Source organism: Rhea pennata, chromosome 19, assembly GCF_028389875.1.
Source record: "Rhea pennata isolate bPtePen1 chromosome 19, bPtePen1.pri, whole genome shotgun sequence".
Lineage (NCBI taxonomy): Eukaryota > Metazoa > Chordata > Aves > Rheiformes > Rheidae > Rhea > Rhea pennata.
The window spans coordinates 9017582-9030376 of record NC_084681.1 but is presented as its reverse complement, the minus strand read 5'-3'; the positions used below and the strand labels follow the sequence as shown (position 1 = coordinate 9030376).

At 38.1% G+C, this 12795-nt stretch overlaps 1 protein-coding gene across 6 annotated transcripts in view; it reads left to right on the top strand.

The window, feature by feature from the left end:
• The window catches only part of TNRC6C (trinucleotide repeat containing adaptor 6C), a 109638-nt gene that overhangs the window by 44217 nt on the left and 52626 nt on the right, over window positions 1–12795 (top strand). For all 6 annotated transcript variants that reach the window (XM_062592079.1, XM_062592083.1, XM_062592082.1 and 3 more), the window contains exon 4: window positions 4566–4892. In XM_062592079.1, coding sequence (XP_062448063.1) covers window positions 4566–4892 — 327 coding nt within the window. The remainder of the gene's footprint in view (window positions 1–4565; window positions 4893–12795) is intronic.

The following is a 12795-nucleotide window of genomic DNA, read 5'->3' as shown; positions in this document are numbered from 1 at the left end:
TTTGATTTGGCGGTTTTGAATGGCTGCTGCCCAAATAACGTTAGCCGTGGCCGTGCTTTACTTTCTGGTGAGAGGCTAGAGGAGCTGCTCCTTCGGGGACTGGCAGGTCCTCGGGGCTGATGAAACGTATAGCACACGTACAGTCTCCTGGTCCGCAGGCGCTGCTGCGCTATCCGCAAAAGCCTGCGGTCCGGTCTGCTTTTAGCCTCCAGTTTGCTAAAATAGTCGCTCTTTGTAGCTCATGCCCTTTTGCAGAGGGCAGCCAGCACCTCGGGGCGCGTCTGCCGCGCGGCGGGCGACGTCCCCGAGGCGCAGGGAGAAGGTGCCAGAGTGGGTGGCATGTGACAGCCAGCGACCCCCAAATTCAACGCGGATGCTTTGAGCAGTAAGCGTTTCTCGCAGCGCGTACCGGATCAAAGCTGCTGCTCGGACGTTGCCGAAGACAACTTTAATAAACAGGTGGTGAGGGTTTTATTGGAGAATAAGGTACATACTGCCTTGCTTTTGTAACAAATATACTCCGAATATCACGAGCGTGCTTGAATGCTAGATTATAGCCTGATACAAAGCTAATCTGGGAATTAAATCCATTGCCGTGTTGTTGATGCTTTTTGCCTGTTTCCCCTGTCAAAAGCAAATCATTCTCTAGCTGCCCCGAACGTGTACATGGCATTCGTGCAAGAGCTTCTCCTGTTCTACTAGTCTCAAAGAGGTTTTGGTGTACAAAAAGGAAAAACACTTGGATATATTGATTAGAAAACAGTCAGTATTCTTAATGTGCAGAAATATTTTAATTCTGCAGTGCAGCATGTTTGATCTTCTTTGTTCAATTTTCTCGTGTGTGGTTCAGATATTTACAAGAAAACACTGTATCTAGGACTAAAATCAGCTTTCTTTAGTCACACCTTTGTGGTAAAACTGCTTTGCCTTTTACATTAAAACAAAAATTGACACGTGTTTTATGGCTTAGATTAGTGGCGATATATATTGATGTATGTGTATATACATGGGGGTATTTGGAAGCATCATCTGTGATTGTTTTATATATAATACTGAGAACACAATGCTTTTAAAATGCTAGCTTGCTATTTCAAATTACATTTCCAACAATTACGTTTCAAATATGTTCCAGAAACTCAAAGCCAGAGAAATACTTGATCTCTGTTGGTATTATGCCGGTTAATGGCTTTAATTTTCATACTTCTTTTCAATTCCATGGCCAAATCTTTTTTTTTTTTTTTTTTTTTTTTTAGTTTAAGGATGTCCTCTTCCAAGTCACTTCCAGCTTTTTCTTTTCTTTTTTTTTTTCTTTTCCTCCTCATCAAGGGAAGATGATCAAGTCTGTGCCGTGGTTTCACCAGCTGCCTCTTTCTACCTGTCTCCTTTCCTTCCTTCGTGCTCTTCCCAGAACTCTTTCTGGACCTTGTGGCCACAGGCAGACCACAGAGAGTTTGAATTTTTTTCAGAAGTACTTAATAATTGAAATTTCAGAGTAGGTAAATGTTTACAACTCTGTCTTTTTTAAAAGGGTCAAGTTCCCTTCATTTTCCTATTTCTGCTTTGGATCGCCCAAATGAAATGGGAACATTTAAATTTACTTGATTCAGAAAGATAAAACAAAATGATGCTACAGCAACTGATCTGACAAAAGGTGCAAAACGTAGTAGGAGTTGGCTTTTGACACCAAATTAAGTTTAGAAAATAGCCATTTCGGTGTGAATCCTGAGCTCTCCCAAGTATAAGGTGATTCAGACTTCTCAAAATGGGAATGACAGGTGGGTATAGCCGAAGTCTGTGTTTTCTGCATAGTGTATTTGATACTTGCCTGCACATCCTATATTGCCACCAAGAGCAGCTATGCATTTCCCGATCGCGGTGTGTCCAGAAAGAACTTGACAGAGATTCGTTTCCTGAGAGATTGCTATTTAATGAGAGGATCAGTTTAATTTATAGGGTAAGCTATAATTTTTAAAGGCCAAGTGAAAGGGTAAAATCAACAGCACTGTGAAAAAAACTCCATTAAAACCAAATCATATTTTGGATTGTGTGATGATAGAATTATTTATATTGTGGAAATGAAATAATTTTCAGTCACACGTTGTATTCTGCATTTTGTAAAGTTTTTAATCTATATTTTAGTTGTGAGAATTAGAATAAGCTGCTGATGTTTCCAAGGCTGGTACTGTATTTTGCAAAGGCAAAGGACGTTTTATTCTCTGCTCTCAGGATGTTACTGGTACTTTTTAGAGTTTTATATTCCAAGTTAGTTTTTATTACGGAAATAAACATAGGTAAAATTGTGCAGGCTTCCAAGATAAGAGTTAAATTTATTGCTCCAAGTATTGGAGAAGCTGATGCTTGCCGTCGAACTCAAAGAACCTGTTTGCTTTGAAACCATCCTCAGGACTACGTGGCCCCCTTTGCCATTTCCGTTGCGGGAGTGGATTAGTTTTCGAGCGTGCCAAAGCCTGCGGAGAGGCCATGAGTGCTGTCTCCAGGTAGTGCCCACAGCCATCTGAGACACGATTTGGTCAAGGCTGACCGCTCGTGATGTTCCTCCAGGAAGCCCCTCCTGGGACAGGGTAGGCGCCTCCAGCAGGATGACATGAGGAACTGGGTGCGTTTCATGGCCAACGTCTCTGTGCCAGGCTGCGCCGGCGAAGTCTGCTACGCACCGGGTGACTTTGGCCTGGATGTTTCAGACAAGATTAATTTGTGGCATACCACGTATCTGGAGTGCGTCTGTGAAGATTTAGTGATCTTGAAATGCTTGATATAAAAGTTTAGGTGAAGACCACAAGAGGACAGAAGCCTCAAGTGGTGGCTGCACAAGCTAGTGGAGCAGGAACTTGTTTTCTGAGAGGTCATTGGAAACCTGAAAATTGAGTTAGGATTTTATGGTTTCATGCATTTTGTCCAGGTAAAGAATAACCAGAATTTATCTTATTTTAAAACTTAATGCCGTATGAACTTAGCTGATGTTTATTGGATGTAGTATTTCATCCTGGTAGTAAAGAGGAGACTAAAACTATGGAAAGGAGCAATTAGGGACAGTATTTAATGTGTTTAAAGAGTTTTAGACTTGGAAGATTTAAGAAACACAAATTGGGCTTGTGTTAAAATGCTGATGTACAAATAACTGTATAATTTATTCCTGTGCAGTGTAAACTCTAGTCTATCCTATAGACCATTCAATATATTTATTAAATAGGAGAAAAAGTAAGATTTATTGAAGTTCTTTCTGTGATACTGTAAACTAGTTGGTTTGGTACCTGGAAAATACATGCTCTGCATATACTGGGGATTTAAAACCTCTCTTTCAAAGAGCAAATCTTTCTTAATAATAAAAAATAGTGTTGACAATGGTTAAAACAAAGTTCGTGTGGTACACATTTGAATCCATTTCGCAGCTTAAATTGAGTGCTGCTTATTGCAGAAGAGAAAGTTTTCCTTTAGTCATTTCTGATGCATGGAAAAATAAGTATGTAGCCTGTTTTTTTGACCTCATGCCCATTCCTTCGTGTTCTTGCAAATATGTAGTTTTAACACAAAACCGAAATGTGGTTTGCTTTTTTTGGTTACTACATCTCAGTACCTGTTTAGAAAGGAGAAGTGTTTTGCAGAGAAACAGTATTATGTAACTTTTCAAAAATACTATAATGATTCTTATGATTAAAAAGAACTTGACATTTTTGTAAGACACTGGATTTTTAAAAATCCTTTAATAATAGACGTGTCCTGGTAAGAGTTGTAAGATCATTCACTCTTTCCAGTCAAAGGAACTAATTGTGATCACAATTTTAATTGCAACTTCTTAAAACATATCTATATCGTCCTTTAAAATTGCGTGTTGAATAAATTACCTGCAAGGATAATTCGGTTTTTTAAACCCAATATATGGAACGTACTTGGGCATCAATATATGTACAAAGTATTTGCATAGATATCTGAAGCTACAGATGGGGTAAAGCAGGACTAAAGAAAGCTAATCTAGATTTGAAATCTTTCCTTATAACTTTTCATTATCTAATTTTTTTTCCTAATACATGCTCCTTTTCAATTTAAATCATTTTTCTGAAGTTCTTACTTTCTCAGTGCCTTGCTCTAAACTCTTAAGGTTTTAAAAATGTTCTCTGTGCCACTGTTTGCTATTTAGTAATTAATTTCTCTACACATGATTTGAAAATAGCAGAAATTCTTTCCCCTTTATTTGTGGGTTTTTTTGCCTATTGCTTTAGGATAAAGGTTGTTAGACACCTTGCTTTGGCTGCAACCTGAGAAGTCTTGGGAACGCTGGGACTGAAAACATCCAACGAGTGTTTTCATGCGATCTATTTTGAGAGTTAATAGGAGATTGGTGTTTTACCGTTCTTCTTAAGGCCGTGCTTTCCTAAATCGCATCCGATACAAACACACAGACATGTGTATGCTTGTATGGAGAAGCTGCAGTTTTATGAGTTTGAAGTCCAAGTTTTATACACTCGGTATGGGAAAAAAACCTTTTAACTTATTTCTAACACAAAAACTTTTTTTTTTCTTTTTTTTCTTGGTTTTGCCTTCCGCAGTGCCAGAACCTATTAAGACCAGTTTAAGCCAGCCCCAACCTGCCGGTAGCGGTACCAGTACTTCCACCAGCACTATCACCAACAGCAGCAATGGCAAGCGGGCACCCGCGAGCGGGCAGCAGCCGGCTGCCTCCCGCTACCTGCCTCGAGAGGTGCCTCCGCGCTTCCGCCAGCAAGAACAGAAGCAGCTCTTAAAGCGGGGCCAGCCGCTGCCCACGGGGACGCTCGCTGGCACCAGCCCAGCCCAAGGGGCCGGGCAAGCAGGGGCGAGCCCTCCTCCGCAGCCGGGAGCCGCCGGACAGCATCATCCCGGTAAGACCCAACCAGGTAAGAACCGCAGCCCGCCGGCGTTCTCGGGGCGCTTCGCCGCGCGCGCCCTCTCGCCCGCAGCGCTGCCCTTGCGAAAGCTTACGGGGACGCTGAGGGTCGCCGTCATCGGGCGGGATTTGAAGTGGAGCGTTGGCTGCTGCCCTGTTTGTTTTATAGTGTAAAAAATAATATAATGGATCATTCCTACGCTACGGTTAAAGGTCTTCCTGTTCATCTAGATACTTAGGTCCATGGGGTCTACTAGCAAACTTTTCTTGTATTTCTCGGTAGCAATAATGGTTATTATCTTCAAGTAATACAAATATTCCTTCACTCGTCGTTCTTTCAGAAATGACACTGATTTGGGTATTTCCAAATGTTTGCCTGTCTGTCTTTGCAATGTTAATGTTCTTTAAAGAGCAGTTTGCATAAAACAGTATGTAAGCAAAGTTCACATTTTTGATTTATGTTGTGCTGTGACACTTTTGTACATACGCTCACAGTTGTTCTCAGATTAGGAAAATAATATTTTGGGAAAAGTAGTTCAGTATATTAGGTCTTTCTGCCACTTCATTCTGTCCATTGCTGATGGAAGCAGGAACTCATCTATCAGCTTTTGGGAATAGCATACAAAGGAATAGGTGTCTCAACAGCTACAGGAGAGAGGCAGCTAATGAGCAGACAAGAATCAGCTCTTTTCTCGTTTGCCCTTCTGTGCTAGAGATCTTGTAATTTATACTTTCAGAGTGGAGATAAATCTAGTCAGTAACTGGTATATATCACCTTGTTCATCACTGGCTGGAGATATATATATATATATATATATATATATATATATGTATATATATAAATAAATATGCATGTGCATGTATATTTATATGTGTATATATATGTATGTATGTACCATGTTAGGCAAAGAAAGGAGCATTCTCAGGTGATACAGGACTGCATTTGTGTGACACAGAAATAGTTATCAGAAGTAAGCCAGGGGTGGTTTTTGATATTTTGAATGTTATTAATGTCTGCATGATTTCCAGGGTTGCTCATTATCACTTATTAGCACTGTCACACATCACAAAACTTTGATCTGAACTGTCTGCAGTTTTTCCCCTTTGGACATAAGTGAATCTTTTGCTAATTTTGCTATAGTTGCTGCTTGTGACGCTAAATTTCAACAGGAAAAACTCCAGAATAAGCACAGAAGAGAGTCACTGCAGAATTGGTGAATTTATTGCAGGTAGTGAATTATTTGGCATTGTCCTTAAAAGTGTTAGTTACATAAGAAAATCAGCTGTCTTTCAGAAATGACAGCTTTTACGGATATCAGGGCACATTTGGAAATGCAATTGAAGTACTCCCTGAAAATACAAATCCAAAAAGGCAAAATAAAACAATTGTATATTTATTTGTTAGGAATTTTATTTGAGGACAGGAAGTGTTTCTTATGCTGTGTTTTCAAGCACTCAGCTTTGGTGGCATCGGAAGCAGTCTGTTCCTTTCAATTAGAGCAGCGTTCACATCCCCTTCTTTACAAATCACAGCTCAGCAGGGAAGGCAACTGGCATTTACAGGTTCTTTTTGATACAGAGATATATTTGTTAACTATCAGACTAATATCCTATATGAGATATTGATATTTAAATTTTTATTTTTAGTGTGTTTTCAGAAATATTGTATCTAATTATATGTTTGAGACAGGATGTCCAACTCAGGTGGCTCAGGCTGGCTGTTACTCTAAGCAGCAGTGCAGGCATATCCTAAACATCTTTGTCTGATCTTGAAGAAATATACTGTAAATCATAAAGCAAAGTTCAGCATAAGTCACAGCATAATCCATAAAAGAACTTAACTTGGAAGAATGTGATACTGGCTGTCTGACTTTATCTTATTCTCAGATGCATAAATACCTTGAGGTTTTAGACTTCTCTTTTCCTGCTTCCCTTTTTAACTTGCTACGTCAAAGAAGCATTTGTTTCTATGGTCTTTCAGTTTGGCAGCTATCATCAGATGTTTTTCACTGCTAAATTAGTTTGCTTTCTTATTCTTTTACTACTTTTCTGCTACTGTTGGAAAAACTTAGAATATGGTAGAAACTAGTAAAAATGAGAGGAGCGTAGCAGCTTTTTGGCTTCATATTATGGTCCATTCTGTGCCAAACAAGTTAACTCACATCTAATTTGTTATAAAAGTATTTATGGAAAGCACTGGTTTGTTTTTATCAGGTTGCAAATACTGCACAAAGTCAAAATTATCAGATTCTTGCTTGTGCAAGGTCAAAATGAAAGCTGTAAAGGGGCACCTGAAGATCTGTATAGCGGTTCTTGGAGTATGGAAGAGATTCTTGGACAAGCTAAAGGCTTGGCTGCTTTTCTTCATTTGCTAACAGCAAGAGACTGTGTTTTGAGACTTCCATAGCTGTATCTTCCTCAGAGAAAGAATTTGCTGAATGGTAGAGCTCATTTGTTTCTCTTTCCAGCAGGTGGAGCAGCAGCTCCTTTGCTAGCTAAGAACAGTGAAAGGAGAAAAACGTATCGAGCTCAGTTTATAACCCCAGCAGCTGTGCAGATATCTAGCTGCTTTGTGCAGCTCGGAGAGGAGTATGGCGTATCTCGCTCCTGAGAGACCTCTGCAGCCGTGAAAAACATATGTTGTCAATCTCACTCTTCAAAATTGATCTCTCATTCTGGCTTCCTCTTCACCTCAGTGAGCATATAGATCAAGGAAGTAAGAAGAGTATCCAGGGAAGGCCGAAACCTTTTCAGCTGTTATGATTTAACTAACTGTTAATCTCAGAGAGTGTCTGTCTTCCAAGGGCACCTAAGAGCTGCCTTTTTTTTTTTTTTTCCCCTCTTCTTTTTTTAGACACCTCTGTAGTGATAGGAGCAGATGTGACTTGCAGGCACATAGCGTTCTCACCCCGCACCTCACTCTCTTTCCTCGGAGCAGTACGCTGTCTCTTCCGGGATGTCTAGATTCAAAATCCTGAAACCCCCCAGCGCTTAACCTATGATTTTTTAATGAAATTCAGTTCAAACTAGTTCATGTTTTTGTAACCATGAAAATAAGGATTTTTTTTTTTCAAATGAGTATTCTGAGTGAGCGACACTTTGCCAGAAGGAAGCTTTTCTGCTTCCTCATTTTGTTGCCATTAAGGGCTGTATTCCTTTCAATATGCGTCTCTGGCTCTGCATGTTTTCTTTGCTAAAAAGCTCTTGGAGGTAAAAGTTCTCCAGGAAAGTGGACTGAAGAGAAGGAACAATATAATTGAACAATTTGATCCATATGTGAACCTTGAAAGGTGACTCGAGAGTAAATTGGAGGCTCACTAGATACCATACAATTTTAAACATGTTCTGAACCCTCCATTTTAAGAAGCAATGTGGCTGCATATGTCTCTGAAATGTATTGTAATTCTGGTCTGTTCATGTACATTCACGTAAAATCATGTATTGTTGTGTATGTAGTGCAGTATTAAGCAAGCAACCACCCATGAATGTTGTCTGTGACCTAGCAAACCTCAACGTTAAGAAAGGCGTTTTTATTAGTTGTCCAGAAGATTGAGTATGGGGACCAGATGCACGTACAAACAGGTATTGTGTCTGCCTGAGCAGCACCTGCAGTGTCGCGGAGCAATCACTCCGTGAATGTTACTCCCATTAGAACTCTTTGGGGTTTAGACACAGTGAATAATACATCGTTTTGGGGGGCTTTCTCACTCTCTGATAACCTGATTGCTTAACCAGAGTTTGTCCATCCTGAATTCTGTCCAAGGAAGTTTCCATATGTGAATCCTGTGCAAGCATGATGAGCAGCAGTAACTTTGATTCGATGGATAACTCGGTGTGAATTAAACAGCCAAGATCATTGCAAATGAGCATCTAACATCCAGAAGTTACTTAATCAGTTTGGTTTTTAAGTGTCATAACTTCAGGTCTTACAACCACCTTGCACCCAGGACCTGTGTATAACCATCCAACCAAGGAAGGCTGTTAGAAAGGCATCGCCAGCCTCTTCTCTGTAAAAATCTCACTACTGTATCTCTTTATTCTCTTATCATCTGTCTTTGTTATCTACTGCCTTGGCCTATCCAAAACACTTACCAGAACTCTAAATGCAGTGTCATGAATTAAAAGGATGGTCTGTCAATGTAAGGAAAGTAAGAATTAATGACTCCTAATGTATTCTTTCTCAGGCTTTATCATTTTTAAATATCTGTGAAGTGGATTAGAGTAGTGATTTTCTTTTTATTGTTGTTTCTGACTTAAGGTAATCTATAAAACATGAACTAGAGTAACAGGAGTAGACAATAAAATTTTTCAAATTGCATAAAATAGAAATCTTTTAGAAATCTTATCCTTTGAAGCAATCTTTTATTTATTGGTAGCTATTACGAAATTAATTTCTGTAATACCTTAGAGCATTTTCTGTTGAATTGTCATGTGTCCGGCACTTCAGTCTTGAACTGCGTAGCCTCTTCTTGACGCACAAAGCCTTTCTGTATTCCTTTTCATTCTCCATTTTCTCAAGAAACGCCGATGTATGCGGCAAACAGCTAACTTGCACTTTTTTGGTAGAGCAAGTAGAATATTTTGTGGAACTCATCAGTAATGTATGTTTCTAAAGCCTAAGAAGAGATGAAGGCAACTAATTCATACAGTAGTCCAAGTAATGTAGAACATGCAATCATTGTGGAAGCTGAAGAGTTATAATCTGCTGTATCTGTTGTTTTCTGGGAAGTGAGAATTTTACAGCAGTTAAAGAGACATGTTGTTTTCCCACTGTGGGCTGATGCTAGATTGTGTGCTGAACTTTTTTCTCTTTTTCTATCAAGCTGGAAGTTTTATTTTGTGTTTCAAAATTTGGCTGCGGTTTGTATATTCAAGGTTGTGGCATGTTATGTTCATTTCGAAGCAAGTGCTGTGGGCAGCTAAAAGTTGCAGAGTGCCATTGTGTAGCATGTTCGCTCTTACTATGAGTTCATTAGAATTAACTTTGTTTTGGAGCATCTTCTGGGAAGCAAGATAAAAAGCTTTACTGTTAAAAACTGTCCTGTAATATGTTTCCTCCTGCTATACTTCAACTTCCCACCCTTCGACTGCGTTCTACTTCCGAGTTCCTTCTAATACGATGGTTTTATACACTTGTGAAGACAAACTGGGGGAAAGGTTTCCAGGAGAGAGAATATCTCTTCTAAAACCAGTTAATATAGTTGGAAAATGCAGAAAAAAATCTTTGACAAACAGATATTTCATTGGGTCTAACAAACTGGTAGTGACCTTTAAGCGAAACGCGTGTTTGAACAATTGCTCGCGGTTTAGGTTATTGTGCCTAGTGATGGCTGTAGGGAAGGCGTGCAGATGCAGACGTGCTTTGAGGCATGTGGATAGAGTCTCGTTTCAAGAGCTGGAGATAAGATTTAACCTGGTTTTCTGGAAAATTGGCCAACAGGTTGATTTTTAACAGATAAAGCGCATGGAAGCTGCCGCTATCGAACGTTTTAGCTGAATTTTATCTGTTTATGTTCATATTCTGTAATTCCATTGTCAGAATATTTTTGTCCTAGTCAAAAAGTTGCAGACTTAAAAAGAAAAACCCTGCAAAACTTGCAACTCACTTTTCTTTTGGGTCCTTCATAAACATTCTGTTTTATCTGTAATTATTAAAATGTTAAGCACTATTTAAGTATAAATTAGAGATTACAAAGATAGTTTACTTGTTCATGTTGTTTACATGCTTTCTATATATAACATTTTCCCACTGCACTGTAGTCAGGTTTTTTATGTCCGTTTTATGCATATGGCAGTACTATTTTGTTTATTTCCAATATGAGAATCACTTCTAAATCTAAATCTTTATTCCAAATCACTTCTAATATCTTGAATTCTTTTAGAAAGGTGAAAAAACTGAAACGAGAGATGTAAAGCAGTATTCAGAAGAAGCAGTAATACAATAGAGAAGCATTCTGGATTTTAAAATATTTTATAAACCTGGGCTTTCAGTAGTAGTTACATAGCTGTGCTGCAAGGCTACCCTCTTGTATGCACCAAGTTGAATGCATTTATATTCTTCTTTGGAAATCGGCTTTGCATGAATTAATGTTTAGGTGAAGAAAGAGTTTTTAAGAGAAATAATATAGCTGTGTTCTGTAGGTATTAAATTTTAAAATAAGTTTTCTCTCTGCTAATAATGAAATACTGCCTTCTATTGGTTACTTCTACAGTAAATAGTTTAATTGGATGGGGGGGAAGAATACTTTATTGACCATGAACTTGGAATAGCAACCATATAGCTTGATCCTGATGTAAATTAAATATGAAACTGGAGAATATAAATAAGCAATTTTCAGAAAGGTGGTGGAAGTAAGGTTGTAGTAAGACACAGGTATTCTTTTATATATCTTGCTCTGTTATTTTATGGAGGAAAACGAATATTTAAAAATGTCCTTTCTATTTGCTATATAAACACTAAATTAAGTATGTTTGTATTTAAGTAACATGAGGATTCTTAAAAACATCTGTGTAGCCTAAAATACTTATCTGGTTATGCTTGGTTATATCTTAGGTTTAGTTTTAGGCAAGCTAATGAGTAACATGAATAAAATATAGGAGGAAAATTTTTCTGCAGTTTCTCTGATGGTAACACAAATTTAATAGATTGTTGAGATCCACCTATGATTTTTATATGAACAGTGTTTTCTTAAAAAAAAAATTTTTTTAATCATTACTATCAATGTCATCTTTTTATGATTGTGTCTTGGTAAAGAAGCAATAATATACTCAGAAACATGTAAATATTGTGCTGTTTATAAGCTGATATTCTCTTCTAATACTAGCTATATTATACATAATGAAGAGTTTCTAAAACTGATCTCCTGCAGAAATCAAATAAAAATTTATCTATTGGTTAACCAAATGACCAAATGCCAGTTATATAGGACAGGATCTAGATACAGAGACTGGTACATTTTTTCCCATTTTGTTTTTCTAAGTGTATTACATAATGCCTTGAAGACGTGCGTTATTATATAATGGCTGTAGATCCTGAATGAAGGAATTCACATGTTAGTGGGTTAAATACCAGAACTGGTTATTTCTGCTACTTCTGCAGAAGTCAGATAACCAGATACAACAAATATATGGTGCTTAGCTGCAATAAAAGTCCCAATAGTTTTCTCTTTTTACATTGCTTGACAAGATGTGGGCCACATTTGCACAGCAGAGCAGTTCAATCTACATCTTATCGCTATACACAAGTTTTCTGCAGTGCTGCTAAGCAAAAGTTCTCCTGTTAGCAGGATCAAATTTGATGTTATGACATTAGTTAAAAAAAAAAAAGAAGTTTTTGCTTCATTAACCTTTTTGCCGGTAGTCTCATTGAGTTACCATTGTACGAGGATGTTCAGGTACCACCAGAGGTTAGAGGAATGGTGATTAGGTATATTTGTTCTGTTTTTTTTTTTCTTTTTTCTTTTTTTCTCCCCCCCCCCCCCTTTTTTCTCATGGGGCTTTTTAGAGTTTGGTAGTAATTGTTCAAAATCCATACCCCTGGAAAACAGGCGGTGTTATCAAAGTCACTAGGGACAGATATGTGTTTAGACAAAAGGATATTAGAAGGCTTGATTGCAAGGAAGAAAATACAACAGTTAACATGAAGATAAGAGCTAGCCAGTTGATACTGTCCAGAATGTACTCCAAAGCGATCAACATTTTCTGAAATACATTGTAATGAGAGAAGTCTTTGGGGAGTAAGTCTTGACTACTAACGGTGTTTTTCTCCTCTGTAAATTCTCAAAAATTTCACACAATGTTTTGAATATACATAGAGGAGTGGCAACCTCTGTGTTGCAAAAATATGGGCATTATGAATGAAAAATGATAGTTTTAAAAAAAACTCATCAGCAAACTAATCTTTGGAATGAATT